General features: G+C 42.6%; 1 protein-coding gene across 2 annotated transcripts; it reads left to right on the forward strand.

The window, feature by feature from the left end:
* Positions 1-67: 67 nt before the first annotated feature.
* On the forward strand, positions 68-16,476 carry tcta (T cell leukemia translocation altered). Of its 2 annotated transcripts, XM_038812317.1 has the most exons (3): positions 74-631; positions 12,031-12,085; positions 13,418-16,476. In XM_038812317.1, exons 1-3 carry the CDS (start codon positions 415-417, stop codon positions 13,458-13,460), a joined length of 315 nt encoding a protein of 104 aa, XP_038668245.1. In that variant the 5' UTR covers positions 74-414; the 3' UTR covers positions 13,461-16,476. The 2 variants fall into 2 exon arrangements, with proteins under 2 accessions (XP_038668246.1, XP_038668245.1); XM_038812318.1 differs by lacking the exon at positions 12,031-12,085 and having other exon boundaries at positions 68-631.
* Positions 16,477-16,741: the final 265 nt, after the last annotated feature.

Consider the following 16,741-nt stretch of genomic DNA (forward strand, 5'->3'; position numbering starts at 1 on the left):
CGCGGATCCCCGTTGCCAGGGCAACTGCAGATTGTCCGGCCCAGGCTGCCGTCGGGCGGGAGCCACCGGCCCTCCGTTCCGATCGGCAGATTCGCCGACGGCCGAGACCGTTTGTGTGGAGATTCAGGCAGAAATTAATATTAATAGCAATGATTTTACTGTGTCCTCCTCTCTCCCCGATGATGTGTTGGAGGAGAGCGTTGGGATTCACCGGAGAGTGGGGGTGGTTAAGTGGCGAATGTGCGGTTGTTGGGTGCGGCGGTAGTGAGCGGCCAGGCCCCGGGCTGCAGGTAGGAGGAGGCGGCGCCCTGGGCTCGGAGCCGCCAAGCAACTCTCCCCGACGGCCGGTGCGACCGCTGGGCTGATCCGGCCGGGGAGGTTCCGCTCCCGGGTGATGCAGCAGCTGGAGCGGGGATGGAGGCGCCGTCGACGTGGGACCTCGGGCTCTTCTCCCTCCTCCTGGAGCGCCTTGTCTCCTTCTGCGGCGAGTTCGCCCAGGACTGGAGCAGCAACGACATGAGGGTGATCATCTTTAAAGTCCTCCTGATCTGGCTGTTCGGCAGCTTGGTGGCCATCCACATGGCTTGGAAGTTTTATGGGGCCACCGTCAATGACATGTACTACAGGCAAGGTGTGTGTTTGTGTGAACGACTACGTGGGCCAGGGTTGCCAACCCTCCAGGATTGGCCTGGAGTCTCCAGGAATTGAACATCAATCCCCAGGATATTGCTCTGTGCGACCTGTGAGGGGGGAAAAAATCACCCGGCCATTAAAAGAAGATTTTTAAAAAATGTCACTTTCTTTGATAATTTCTCTTTACCAATTATTAGAAATATTGAAAATAGGGAGGGGCTGGCTGACAGGCACCATCCAATTGAGTAATGAGCCTTTTTGTTTTCCAATTAGCGGAGGAAGGCATAAATATGTTGGCGGACTAATGACGAGGGTGGGAGCAAGTTAGGATCATAGAATCCCTACAGTGCAGAAGGAGGCCATTCAGCCCATCATGTCTGCACTGACCCTTTGAAAGACCACCCTACCTAGTCCCAATCCCCCGCCTTCTCCCTGGAGCCCCACCCAACCTTTGGACACTAAGGGGCAATTTAGCATGGACAATCCGCTTAACCTGCACAGCTTTCGACTGTGGCAGGAATCCGGAGCAATTAGAGGAAAGCTACGCAGACACTGGGAGAGTGGGCAAACCCCATACAGTCACCTGAGGTTGGAATCAAATCCGGGTCCCTGGCGCTATGAGGCAGCAGTGCTAACCACTGTGCCACCATGCCGCCTCTTAGCTTATGTGACAAACCCTCCAGGAATACATATAATCACAGTTGGCAACTGTGGTGTTGGTGACGGGCAATGAGGGACATTTTCTAATTTTACCATGCTGTGGTCTGAGTCAAGGCCCCTGGCGTTAGGTTATTGCTCTGCAAATTAATGCCCAGGGCTTGCGCACTTTTAAAATTGAATACTATATTCCAAGTGTGGCCTAACTAAGGTTCCATACAGCTGGTGCATGACTTGCCAATTTTTATATTCATTGCCCCGTATACCTTCTTGACTACCTTCTCCACCTGCGTTGCCACTTTCAGTGACCTGTGGACCTGTACATACAGATCCCTCTGCCTGTCAGTACTCTTAAGGGTTCTACCATTCACTGTATATTTCCCACCTATATTAGACCTTCCAAAATGCATTACCTCATATTTGACCGGATTAAGGCAGCACGGTGGCGTAGTGGGTTAGCCCTGCAGCCTCACGGCGCCGAGGTCCCAGGTTTGATCACAGCTCTGGGTCACTGTCCGTGTGGAGTTTGCACATTCTCCCCGTGTTTGCGTGGGTTTCGCCCCCACAACCCAAAGATGTGCAGGCTAGGTAGATTGGCCATGCTAAATTGCCCCTTAATTGGAAAAAATTAATTGGGTGCACTAAATTTATTTTAAAAAAATATTTGTCCAATTAAACTCTAGTGGCAGGTTATTTTATAGAACAAGAATCTGTTTTGACAGCAACCAGGAATGTCAGCAACAGTGATTTATCCCATCCCCTAATGCCAAATAACAGTCCAACTTTGTCTCTTCGCGTTTCCGTTCGGGAAAATTAGTTACTTCCTAATTTTTGCTGACTTAACTCAGCACAGTTTGAGATTAAAACATGATATCTCTGTTTCTATGGCTCCATTGTTGTGGTGATGCATTGTTGTGCTTTACTCACATCAAGTTGTTGACAAATTAGGTTGGATAGAGAGTCTCTGTTTTAACTTCCTAATTTGGAGATGATCGAGCCATTTGCTGCTTGGAAGCATGTCTGGGAAAAATAACAGTGTGTGAGGTAGTCTTACAGTGATCTTGGACATGGTTACTGACACTTGAGAACAGAACAAGGAGCAGGACTGGTCAAACAGCCCCTCATGTCTGCTCTGCCATTCAGTACAAACGTGGCTGATCTGATTTTAGCTTCAACTCCACTTTCTAACTATGGTTCAAAATTTTGTTTGTCTCAGCCTTGAATATATTCAATGACTCCTCCATTACTCCCTAGGGCAGAAAATTCCAATGATTCACAAACCTCTGAGAGAAGAAATTCTTCCTCCTTTTTCATTTTAAATGGACAATTCCTCATTCTAAAACTGCCCCCTGCTCTGGATTTTGACGTAAGAGGAAATACCCTCGCAGGATCTAGCTGTCAAGACCCCTAAGAAGCTTGTATGTTTCAATGAGATCACCTCTCAATCTTCTAAACTCCAATGAAAATAGGCCCGCCTTCCTCATTAAAGAACCCCTTCATCTCCGAAATCAATCCAGTGAACCTTCTCTGAACTGCCATCAATGCGAGTATATTTTTGCTCCTTAAATAAGAGCAAAACTACATGGTACTTTAGGTGTTGTCTCACCAACACCCTGTGCAATTGTAGCAAGATCTCTGTACTTTGATACTCCAATCCCTTTGCAGTATAGGCCAATATTTCATTTGCCTTCCCAATTATTTCCTGTATCTGCATGCTAACTTTGTGTTTCATGTGCGAGGACATTAAGATCCCTTTATACTGCAGCATTCTCTAGTCTCTCTGCATTTCTTTCTACCAAAGTGGGTAACCTCATTTTCTCCCACATTCTGTAAAATTTTGCTACGGTAGTAATGCAGAGGTTATTACACTTCTGGTTCTGGCTCTTAATGTAGCCCTTAGTGTGTGTCAGACGGGGAATACGCGGCATCCTCCCGACAGGGAATGAGGTATCATGTTCAATTAGTAATCGGTGCAACCGACCCGTGCCTACAAGGGGAAGAGGTAGGAGACATGCATAGGAACTGTGTGCAACCCTTTATTTCTTCCTTTCGTTGCCAGAGACTTTGTCAAGAGTCTCTTCCTTAATTCTACCTATGTCAGTGATATTTACATGGACCACGGCAACTCTTCACAGGAAATGACCATCCCCAGAAGAGAGAATCTATCTCCCCTTGACATTCAATGTCCTTACCATCACTGACTCTCCCACTATGAACATCCTCGGGGTTACTCTTGACCAGAAACTGACTGGACTAGACATATAAATACCATTGCTAGAAGAGCAGGCAGAGGCTAGGTATCCTGTGGCGAGTAACTCGCCTCATGACTACTTAAAGCCTGTCCGCCATCATGAGTATAATGGTATACTGTTGCTGGATGAGTGCAACTCCAACAATACTTAAGCTCAACAACATCCAGCTGCTTGATTGGCAACACTTCCATAAACATTCACTTCCTCCAACACTGATGAACAGTGGCAGCCGTGTGTACCATCTACAAGGTGCACTGTAGGAACTCACCAAGTCTCCTTCGAGAGCACTTTCCAAACCCAAAACCGCTACCATCCAAAGGACAAGGACAGCAGATACATGGGAACACCACTGCCTGGAAGTTCCCCTCCAAGCCACTCATCACCCTGACTTGGAAATATATTGGCTATTCCTTCACTGTCGCTGGGTCATAATCTTGTAGGCCCTCCCGAACAGCACTGTGGGTCTACCTACACCATATAGACTGCAGCAGTTCAAGAAGGCAGTTCCACCTTTTCAAGGGCAATTAGGGTTAGACAATGATACTTGTCTAGCCAACAAAGCCCACATCCTGTGAATGAATGGAAAAAAAACCCTGCTCTTGACGGGCTCCAAGAAATATTTGTATTTGGAATTATAATTTAATTGTACATCTTGATCTTTTCATCTTGAATTTAGTGCACAAGCATTGAGCCAACCAGTGGTTAATTATATAGTTTTAAAAGTGCATTTGTATTGTCATGTGCTCAGGATATCCCATAAGGCTCACAATTAATTTTGTTTGGAGCATAGTCATTTTATAAGCAAATGCAGCAGCCATTTTGAAGAGAGCAGGATCCTGAAATAACAATGAGAAGAATGAGCAGGTAATATGTTTAGTTTGTGTAAATTGAGGTTATATGTCGACTGGCACCCTACAGAATTTTCTGCACTTCAAGGCAGTGTCATGGGAACTTTCTTCAAACACCTGAATGGGGAGACTGTTTTAATTTGTAATCTAAAGGAACTAATTTGTAAAATAATGCAATAATTTTCCAGCCGTGCACTGAGAGTCAACCTGATTAGATGCACAGGTCCTGAAAGTAATATTTTTGTGTCTACAATTTGCGGGCTTAGCACTGACACATATGAAATTAATTATCACATTAATTATCTGAAAGCACCCAACTGACCACTGTCGGCTTATATAGTAGGATCTCCATCAGATAAAACACTTGGCATGCAAACAGAAAAGAAAATTGCACAAACACCTATTTTCCCCTTCCAAAAATTGAATGGGCGAAGAAAAAGTCTGTGAATCGGAAGAAAGCAAATACGGTGTAACTGAAGAGTGAAAACTCACCAGGAGAAGACCATACTTTGTCATTTGTAACACCTAGTGAGAGATCTCTGCATAGCTCTGAGAAGTTGAGCCAGGCTGTCTACCCCTGTCACTTGCTGAGTAAAGCATAGAAAAGCTTTTCATAAATTTAAATAACAAATTTGTAAGAGGAAACTGTTTCTCTCATCTTATTTCGGCGCAATGAATGAGTATTTAGTGAATCTCCAGCTCCCCTCTGATAGAGTTCTGCAAAGAAATATCAACAGGTTACGACAGTGATAGCAAGATGGCAGATGGAGTATAATATCGAAAAGTGTGAAGTTATTCACTTTAGTCGGAAGAACACAAATGCAGAATATTTTTTTAAAGATGAGAAATTTATAAGTAGTGCTGTTGAAAGAGACTTGGGTGTGTGCTTCACTCGAAGGGTTGTGAATCTTTTGAATTCTCTACCCCAGAGTGCTGTGTATGCTCTCGCTGCATATATTTAGGTAGGCATAGATTGATTTTTGGTGTCTCAGCAACTTAAATTATATGGGGAGCAGGTGGGAAAATGGAGTTGAAGCCCAAGATCAGCCATGATCATGTTGAATGGCGGAGCAGGCTCGATGCACCGTGTGGTCTACCAATTTGTTATGTTCTTAGTTGGCAAAAGAGCTCTGTAACTGAACCATAATGATCTTAGGCAGGTGTGCTGGTTTAGCCTTTCTCCAGGATAATATGTAAGGATCCTTCCTGTTTATCCCTTTATTTCCCATTTTATTTTTGCTGTTACATTTTTCACTCATGGATGATTAATGGACACGTGTCTTGAAGGCAAGTGGCCTGTGCCTTTAATTCCAGTAAAGTACTTCAGCAGGAGAGATCACTGTGTTATCCTGTGCTGGTTCAGACTGGAGCTGTAGTCTGACTGGCACCAACTGAGGTTGGCTGGGACTCTGTTTAAATGATTTGGTTGGTGGCTAATGAATTGGCCCAAAAGGCTGTGCTCTGCCTGGTAACAGGTGGTGATTGGATCTGGTCCCACCGGAATGTTTTTCAAAGCTCCAAGGATTGAGTTTGGTTTCAGTTTTGATTCCTCTCCGTTTTCCTCCAGAAAGACTGTATTTCTGAACTGGCAGAGAGACTGTACGAATCTATGTACAAACCGAGTCCAGAACCAACCAACTCTCTCTCTCCTGAAAGGCAAAGGCCGAACCGACCAACTCTCTACAGGAAGATAGAGGCTAGAATCCGAACCTGAAGCAAAGACTTATCTTTTGACCTTTGTCCTTATTTTTTTTTACCCCTTTCCATCCCTCTGTGTTTGTCTGTCTTGTGTGCGTGGGTGGATCGTAGGACCGTTAAAGTGGGTAGTAGGTATTAGCTTGTCATTAACCAGTTGTATTTATTTCCTATTTCCTGATAATCCTTATAAATGAACAATAAACGTGTTTATATGTACAAACCTGGTGACTGTAATTATTAGGCAGCCAAGGGCCAAAAGCTTTGGGTATTTTTATCAGAATTATTGGTTAATTCACTTGTGCTGTGACTCCGGGATTGGAATTGACCGTGCACATGCCCAGGGTGTCGTAAGAAACAGGAGAAGATCGTGCAGAGAGAGCAGGCAAAATCCACTGTTTTCCATCCCTGATCCATTCCTGGAAAATGAATGTCCGTGGAACACAAAATGGAATTTAGCATCTGAGAAATTGTGGACTTATTATGGACTTTTAATAATGGCTTTTAAGGAAAATTATAACGACAGACTTGGAAACCCTAGATATGGATCTTTTTGATGTCTTCTCTTATTGGTTAAATAAGGACTATGGAACCTAATGTCAGGTTTAGGCTCACCTGGGAAACATGGGATGGTTAAAGGAATGGGCTTGGACAAAGGGCTGAATTTAGTTCAACTTAGTTTAAATTAGAATGCATAATGGTTTGTGCTTGGTGTCTGAAAAAAGCTACAATGCGAGGGCAACAATCAAGCTTTTCCATACTTCCGAAGGACAAGGAGAGATAAAGAAACATATCAAAAGACAGCTGCATCCACAAACTGAAAAGAGAGGGGAAAAAATGAGCTATTCAGAGACTTAAAAACAGCTATTTTTACGTTTTCAAGGAAACTGAACCAGGAGAGGTTCAAAGAAAACTTGAGTGAAGAATTAACCCCTTAGTCACTTGAAGCAGAATTTGAGTTTTAGCTTGCACAACCGGCCATGGTTCCTGGCATCTCTATCTCTAAAACCTGTCCCTAAATGCCATTTGTTTAGAAATGTGTTCAGCCTAGTTATCCTTGCCTCCGGTACCACAGCATTTGTTTGCGTCTTCAGGAAAGGAGGAACAGAGAAAACTGCTTAAAAAGGACTATGAAAGAAATTGCATGTCCAGTCTCACCTGAAGGTGACAGGCTGAGGTGTAGTACCACAAGCACCCGCAATCCATCATTACTCATGTGGCTTTCCTCATGTGTGAGAATGACTGATTGTTGACTAGCTGCACTTTTGTGGGGGAATCAACTGAGCTCGCTTCACTTCTTGACGAACGTTTACACGAGCATTTTAAAGAAAGGAGGAAAATGTTGAATTTCTATCACAACTTTCAGAACATCAGGTGATCCTAAAGTGGTTCTTGAGCAACTAAGTACTTTTGAAGCATACCTCTAGACTTAACTATTCCAACACTCTTGTGGGCAGGCTTCCATCTTCCACCATCCATAATCTTCAGCTCATCCAAAACTCTGCCTCTGATCAAACTTGCATCAAGACCATGACACCCAGTGCTTGTTGACGTACTCCTGGTTCATCAACACCTACATTTTGAAATGCGTATCCTTGTTTGCAGATTCTCCTTGAAGATCTCTTGTGCTCCTCCAATTCTGACCTCTTGTGGATCCCTAACCGCTCTGCCATTGGTGGTAGGCTTTCAGTTACCCGGGCCTAAACTCTGCAATTTGCTCCCTCAGTCTATCTGTCTCTCTCTCCTTTAAGGTGCTCCTCAAAACCGATTTTTCTGACAAAACCTTTGGTTATTTGCTCTAATGACTATTTTGTGGCTGGTATCAAATTGATTGGACAACCATTCCTTAGAAGTGCTACGGCGGGTGGCACAGTGGCTAGCTCTGCTGCCTCCTGGCACAGAGAACCCGGGTTCGATCCTGGCCCTGGGACACTGTCCATGTGGAGTTTGCACATTCTCCCCGTGTCTGCATGGGTCACCCCCACAACGTAAAGATGTGCAGGGTATGTGGTTTGGCCTGGCTAAATTGCCCCTTAATTGGAAAAATTAAATATAAAAAAGAGTGCTGTGGGGCATTTTACTCTTAAAGGCCATACAAAAATGCAAGGTGTGTAATTCCTGTTGCAATTTAAGGCCACTGAATAATCAATAGTGGACCTCTATAAATTCCTTGTAGTTTACCCCCAAAGCAAAGGCAGATGTGCTAAACACAGTATCCCCAGTGCTGCCTTGTTGGCAATCAGCTAACTCCGTTCAGGCCTCATTGGACTGATTACAGTTAAATGTAGGAAGGGGACAATGCAGTTGCTTTGACTAGTTTGTGAGTATTGGATTAATGTTGGTTGAAACATGAAACAACACTGAACTCTGTATAGTGAGGAACGGGTGAGCAATTATTGAAAATCATGAGGGATTTGAACAGAGTAGATAGGGAAAAACTTCCCATTAGTGGAAGGATCAAGAACAAGAGGGCACAAATTTAAAATACTTAGCAAAAAAAGTAATGGCGACGTGGGAAAAAACATTTTCACACAGTAAGCAGTTAGGATCTGGAATGCTCTGCCTGAGAATATGGTGGAGATAGGTTCAATCAAAACATTCAAGATTATTATCTGAAAATAAAGAAGGTGTAGGGCCATGAGGAGAAGGCAGAGAGTGGCACTTGGTGATTTACTTCTTTGGAGAGCCATCACAGACACAATGGGCCAAATGGCCATCTCCTGCTCTGTAATTGTGATTTTGTGAATTATCATGTGAGAAGTGGGAAGGATGAACTGAGGCTAAATTTGAAACTCTCACTGTGTAACTATGATTCAGATTGTTCACATTAATTATGTGGTAAATGTGTTCTGTAATGGACCTCTGGGAACTATAACTATGAATATTGTATTGAGAGAATAGATACATTATAATACTTAATATGGCTTAGGATAGTAATGTTGCCAGACATGTGTGGCTACCACAAATTTGTGGCTGCCCCTTTTGTACAAAATACAATTGATCAGAAGTAACCGAATCAGGTATTTCCTGAGGTTGGGGTATCCAGGGCTTTGAGTTTGGATCATGTAAGAATGAAATCGGAAGCAGTTCTTCACAAGGCAGATAATAGAAATCTCAAGCACTTCTTATTCTCTTTACCTACCAACTCTTTTTTTTCTCTCCCCCCCCCCCCCCCCCCCCCCCCCCCCCTCCTCCCTCCCTCCCTTCCCCCAATCTTGCTAAAAAGAAGGCTGGGGATGCTAGGCCAACCGTCTCTTTCGAGACTGAGATAAATAGGTTTTTTGTTGAGTACGTATTTGGAGCAAAGGGGGAAGGTTAATATAAGTTCAAGTACAGATCGGCCATGATCTAATCAAATGGTAGATCAAACTTGAGGGGCTGAGCCGCCTACTCGTGTTCCAATGTGCTTAATGGTGACTATATTTTAAAAAGTAATCAATTAGCTTATACAAACTTTGGGACATTATGTCGACTTGCAAAGCAAGATTGTACATTCATTTCTTTGGCAGCAATATTTCAGTCATCAGCATCAGATTCCCTTGCCTTTCTCGATAAACAAAAACAGCTACTAATCAAAACTCATTGCCAAACATTTGGAATGTATAACATAAAGTTAAATTTTCACTTTTCTTATCAGTATGTCATTGAACCCGTCTCAGATGGTGTAATATCAATGATGTTCACAGAATTGATTGTGACATACATAGATAGTAATGTTGTAACATTTCATAAGTTTTCATTTTAATTTAACAGACCACTAAAAGTGCTCAGAAACTATTAGGGATCCAGTGTAGAATAAAGTAATCTGGAACCTTTTTAAGAGTTTTTTTCTTATAAATTTAGAGTACCCAATTAATTTTTTCCAATTAAGGGGCAATTTAGCGTGGCCAATCTACCTAGCCTGCACATCTTTGGGTTGTGGGGGCGAAACCCACGCAAACACAGGGAGAATGTGCAAACTCCACATGGACAGTAACCCAGAGCCGGGATCAAACCTGGGACCTCGGCGCTGTGATGCAGCAGGGCCAATTTCTTTGCGCCACCGTGTTGCCCTGGAACTTTTTAGAGTTAAGTAGCATAGACCTGTGTTTGTCTTCATAACCAATTCTGATACTTGGCATATTACAGAACACATTTTACCATGTTGGTCTGTTCTGTTGGTTAAGGCTGGATGGTAAACGATCCTGTGGCATTATTCAAAGAAGAGCGGAATGTTGTCCATGTCGACGTTTTCCCTTACCTCCACCAATAATTCATCTCATTGGCTTTTGTGTGATAATTGTTGACACAGAACACCTTGGTTAACTAATATATGTATGTTGTGATGCCACAAAGTAGTGGAAAAATGGGGAAAGTGTTCAGGGAGTGGGGAAGTAATATAATTGGAGAAGGTGAGGAAGGAATGGAATCAGTGTCTTCCCAATGTTTGTCGGAGCAAATTGTGGATAACTCAGGACTGGATGTCAGACAAGCAGTCTGACAGTACAAGCAGTGGAGGGGTCAAGGTGGGAGAGAGGTACAGCTTGGTGTCATCAATATCCATTTGGAAGATGAAGGAATTATCTTTTGCTTAAAAAAGGGGCGGCACGGTGGTACAGTGGTTAGCACTATTGCCTCACGGCACCGAGTACCTAGGTTCGGTCCTGGGTCACTGTCCATGTGAAGTTTGCGCATTCTCCCCGTGTCTGCGTGGGTCTCACCCCTACAACCCAAAAAGATGTGCAGAGTAGGTGGATTGGTCACACTAATTGCCCCTTAATTGGAAGAAAAAGAATTGGGTACTCCAAATTTATTTAAAAAAATTACTCTCTCAAAATATCCTGGCACCTTCAAAGATCCATGTGCATGAATGAATCTGAACGTAACTGTTAGAAGTAAAATTTTTGCTATACAACACCGTGAATTGTTAATAAAGTAAAGAATGAGAAATATCACAGAATATTGTTATTGACCCATTACTGATTTATTTTGTTTGTGAAATAGTTCATTAGATACATACACATAATTTTTTGTTACAAATTTAGAGTACCCGATTCATTTTTTCCAATTAAGGGGCAATTTAGCGTGGCCAATCCACCTGACCTGCACATCTTTGGGTTGTGGGGGTGAAACCCACGCAAGCACGGGGAGAATGTGCAAACTCCACACCGTCAGTGACCCAGAGCCGGGATCGAACCTGGGTGCCGTGCGGCAGCAGGGCTAACCCACTGCGCCACCATGCTGCCCAGATACATATACATAATTGAGAATGTTCTCCAGACTTCTGAACATGATAATTTTGTATTTTTTTACACGGTGCTTTTATATGTTTTATTCCTCTTTTCCACAAGTCATTGTTTGTTATCCCTCGATATGAGGATGACATCTACTCAGGGTCATGAGTTTTTGCCATGGGTCTTAAAGTAAACAGGCTGATTCTCAACCCAGAATCTTTGGGCACATGGGGCAGTACATCCAGCAAGCTAGTGGGATCCATTGTGCAGGATTTGTGTCCTTTTCTTTCTTTCTTTCTTTCTTTGCCTCATCATTAAGCTAGTCCCAGTAATGGTGATCGCAGAAGTAATCGAATGGAGTCTTATTTGATTTATGATTGGCTCAGTAATGTCGTTTAGCGAAGGAAATCTGTCGTCCTTACTCAGTTTGGCTTATGTGTGATTCCAAATCCACAGCAATCTGGTTGACTCTATTTGTACTTGGAATGGTTTGCCAGGCCATTTCAGTTATACAGAGTTGGGCAATATTGCTGGCCTTGCAGGCAATACGTGCATCCTGTGAACGACGTTTTCTTCTGGGAATAAAAAATCTCCCTGTGAAGTGAATGGAAGAGGGAAATTGTATGAGAGGCCCCTGGAGATGCTCTTGTGCATTCCAACCACATAAAACGGGAGTTGTGATTTTCTTTTGTGTGGTGGAACAAGCTGTTTGAATTTGAGTTTATTTTCCAGGTAGCGGAGGTCAAAATGGAGGCACTCCAGATGGCTCTTCAAACTTTACTAGTTGGTATGTTTCCTTTTAATGAAACGATTGGAGATGCAATACATCGTGCATTATAAAACGCTGATTAGATGGACATTTTTACAAAATAACTAATGTGCAATTTTTACATTAAACGAAAGCTAATTTTCTTAAAGATCCTAATATGTTCCTTCAGAATTTCTACCTAGGTACACACGTAAAGTAGACCAGCTAGCCTGAAAATGCTAATGCATTCAGGAACTTTATTAAAGATGTCTTCTTCTATGATGGTCTATTTTAAGCACTTGAGCTCCTCAGGGGCACATTGTGGGCTTCTGGAAAATAGTCACAAATGTGAACCCTCATTGATTTATTTTATCTCCCTTCCAAACCAGTAAAGTTAAGCTCATATTTTATTGCCTCTACTAACTCTCAAGTTGAAATCATCCAATAGGACATAGTCTAGAGATTGAATCATGGACTTTGCTCAGCGGTACTCTATTTTAAGTAATGGCCATTGGCAGAGTTCTCCCCTAGTCTTGATGGGTTACTGTTCCACAAGTGCAACCAGTCTCCCAGTATTTCATCTAAATTGGCATTTTTTGTTTAGTGAGTATACAGGTAATTGGATTAAAGAGCATGCATAATGATGCCTGATCATGTTACACCCCCAGCAAACGCAGATGCACTGTGCAGCAGGGTCACTCAACAGCATCAGGAGTGGCTTTACTCTCCCCACTCTACCCCAGAAATGATGAGGCCAGCTGTAATTCCACCATCTGAGATTAGCACAAACAAGTGAATGAATGTGAAATCTGCAAGCTCTTTGTAGTGCAGTTCCAAGCTAAGTAGCAAAGTTACCAGTGAACCATCAGTGGAGCAATGATCTCATGTTTTGATTTGCTTTCTTCAGCAATTTTTTGACCTCTGTCTTTCATAAAGATTTTCACTGCTTGCCAGGTTACGACTGTCCCTTTTGCTCACCCAAACCCCACCCCATCCTTAGTGACTCTTTTGATAACTACAAGGGTAGTATTATTGAGTGACATAAATCAAGACACTCCAAGGTTTGCTCCATGATATGTCACACGGTAACTGGTGCAGACTAAGCTGCAGTGGGGGCTGCTACAAGTAGTTGTAGTGTAATTCAATTGAGAAGAGAAAAATTGGGCAGGATTTCTGTTTCTGGTCACTCTTTAAAAATGTCCATGTCGGGAATTTGGATGGTGGAACCGTGAGTTCTACTTCAGGAAAGAGGGCTGAAAGTAGAAACTTGGGAGAGGAAGCAGTGACTTATTACACTTTTTTTAATAATGCAATTGTCTAATGAAATTCTACCAATTTTAACTCCTAAAATATTTTTATTTATTTCTGCAGGGAAAATGCCAGCGGCGAGTCAATTAAAAGTCACAGAGAGTGAGTGACGAAGATGTGCGAAGTCTGCAGCCGAGACATGCGGTGATTTGCTGTGTGGAGTAAAGTTGTGAACTCGGAATGTTTGAACTGGTGTTGGATGCTAGACTCTTCAAAGTTTCGAGTGTTGCTGCCTAATAACTTGAAATGTGCCATTGTGACTTAGTGCCCGTTAATTTGTTTTTACTTTCTAATATTCTTCCGAGTATCTGGGGAAGTTTATATTGGCACGCGTGTTGGTTATGAAGTACCAGTAATTAAATTACCAGTAGCTGATTTGAACCGAGATGTGCTGGGCTCCTCAGGACTTCTTGGGATTCAGAGCAGTAGTGGAAAATAGATTTTATCCGAAGGAGAAAAAGAATCAATCCGATGCTGGTGGACAAGAGTAAATTGATTCAAGTGTTTTTTTAAATGGGGTGTGGGCTTTGCTGGCTAGGCCAGCATTTATTGTCCATCCCTAATTGCCCTTGAGAGGTGGTAGTGGGTGTCATTATGAGCCCAGTAATAGATTATCAAAGAACTTGCAAGTGTTTAATCGACTGTTCCTCGTGTCACAATGTTGTCCAATAGCAACTTGTCAAGGGTGTGCTAATTTGGATTGGAAAACTCCAATCCACACCCTTTAGGTAGAATGGTTGTATGCTAATCCTTGAAGGCCATCAATATGCTTCCAAACTGTTGCCAAAGTGCAACAGGACTGTTTGTAGATCTGAAGGGTATTGTTAAGGATTAACTTGTAAAACAGCAGTTTCAGAATTTGATATCCCACATATTTTGCTTTATATTTTGTCATCTGTGTACTTGCAAATATTGGCCGGACCCAAATTTGTTTGTGTCTAGACCTGGTCAGCAAAGTTTAACCTCAGCATCATTAATATGAAGTTGGACTGACCTTTGAGGGAATTAAATAAAGTAAAATGTTGTTGCCTGAGGCAGTTGTTCAGCCTCCCTATGACAATACTGTATAACATTAATTCTCCCAGCAGGGAGCATCTTTTAGCAACCTTACGTACTGAGTGAAGCTAATGGCCTATAACCTGATGGGAATCTACAGCTTGAATTTCAATTTAAATAATTAAATTGATAAATTCAGGACCATATTTTACTTGGTGTTCATAATTATTGCATAGCACATTAGTGTGCCAGTATGAAGTGCCATGATAGTAGAATTGTGTTTCGTGTTAGGAACCTCCCCTGTGAGCTAAACTTCTAATCTTGAGCTTGCCGTCAGGAAAGGTTTTGAGGAAAACTTTCAACTGGTGGCAACCTGTTTCTCGCCTGAAAATCAGACGATTAGCTGTTGGCAGTGCATCTTGTGCACCCATTTTACTATCTTGAGTCAACTCCGCAAGCATGCCATTAAATAAGTGCTTGCACAATGACCTGAAACAAGTGGGAGGTAGTTTACGCATTCAAATCAAGATCCATGCCTGTTGTAGAACGCAGCTTTCAAAGAGAAATGGGGCAGAGCACCCACAGTGCACTAATTCTATTTGTCTATGCTTTGGGGGTGGGGGGGGGGGGGCTAACTTATTATCCTTAAGGAAGCCCTTTCCAAAAATGTAATTTTAAAAATAGTGTAGTGGACCAGGAGAAGCAGGAGTGCTCCATTGAGTCTTAGAAAAATGATGTAGTGTAGCCCACTGCTGGCCTGTTTCACCGCTTCTGCCAATCACACCTCCTTCCCATTGGTCATCAAAGGCAGCAGATTTTACTTGCCATTCAGATTTTTTTTTGCTACAGTAAACCAGTGAGCTGAAGTGGACCCTCTGTTTGTTAGCCATGGTTAACTGACGGAATGTTACTGAATCACAGAATCTTCACAGTGCAGAAGGAGGCCATTTGGCCCATCATGTGTGCTGGCTCTCTGAAAGAGCATTTTACCTAGTCCCATTTTCCCTTCCTTATCCCCAAAAGCTTATCCTTACCTGAGACCCAAACCAGGAAGGAGGTCTTTTGAGCCTCCTAACCGCCACATTTGGAGCACAGTGTGAGGAGCATCACCAATATGGGGCCTGTTTGGAACCCAAACTGAAACTCTACTCCAATTTGGTGACAGTCAGCATTGCTTTCCCAGAAGGAGACAAACCATTAGCTTGGTTTGTCAAACATTTTGACAGCCGGCTCAGGAATTGGATTCGGTGAGACCTTGGATCAACTCACTGTCTTCCCCAAGGCTTAATGTAACACTTCCCAATCAGCTGACTAGATTAACTACCAGGTCTAACGTTCTCTGGGTGATAATAACTTTATAGTGTCTGTGAGACAGGTGTGCCATGAAAGTAACCTATCTTGAATACAGTGAGAGCCTGAACGGCTAGAAGTCCACAGTACTCTACATTGAGAAATGCTCAACTTTTATATGGATAATCAGGAATAGGAATCCACAACTACAATGAACTTCCATTTTTTTTTTTAAATCAGTTAGGGGTGATAATTTAAAAAATTGTCCTAGCCTAAATAGATAGGTGTTGGTGGACTGTTAATCACCATTGATCTTGATTTCTGTGTTTCCACAAATCACAGGTTGCAGTTTACATTTTTCTGTTTGTGGCAATCTGCCTCCAGTTGTCACTTACTTTTCTACCGGGCTTCATAAAATTATTATGGAAATTGTGACACAAAATGCTGTTATGTGGCAGTATAACAGAACAATACGGTTACCTTGCACCAGAGTGGGTATCCAAATCCGTCCAATTGGGGGAATGCAAAACACTCCTTGGGGGAGTGTTTTTAGAACGTGTTTCTTGGCAGTCGTGGTAAATTGTATATTTTCAAAACAAAAATTCTTGAAGGAAAATTCAAACTTTCGTCCAAACAAAAGCTTATCCAGGTTGAGTGCAGCTAATGAAGTATGCCAAGAGATTCATCTTTGTGTTTAAACCAGTCTGTTGAGATAAGGATTGAAGTTTGGGATGTAAACAGGCAACTTCTGTTTGCATGTTGCTGCTAAGAATTGTTAGTTAAAATCTCCAGGAGCAAATACAAGATACCAAAATTTAATTGTTAATTTTTTTTTTTTAATTTAGAGAACCCAATTCATTTTTTCCAATTAAGGGGCAATTTAGTGTGGCCAATCCACCTACCCTGCACATCTTTAGGTTGTGGGAATGAAACCGACGCAAACAAGGGGAGAATGTGCAAACTCCACAGGAGACAGTGACCCAGAGCCGGGATCCAACCTGGGATCTCGGCGCCGTGAGACCGCAGTGCTAACCACTGCGCCACCGTGCTGCCTAAAGTTTTTATTTCATGATGCTCAGTATGAGCCTTGGCATTTTTTTA

This window comes from Scyliorhinus canicula, chromosome 11 (genome assembly GCF_902713615.1).
Source record: "Scyliorhinus canicula chromosome 11, sScyCan1.1, whole genome shotgun sequence".
Classification (NCBI taxonomy): domain Eukaryota; kingdom Metazoa; phylum Chordata; class Chondrichthyes; order Carcharhiniformes; family Scyliorhinidae; genus Scyliorhinus; species Scyliorhinus canicula.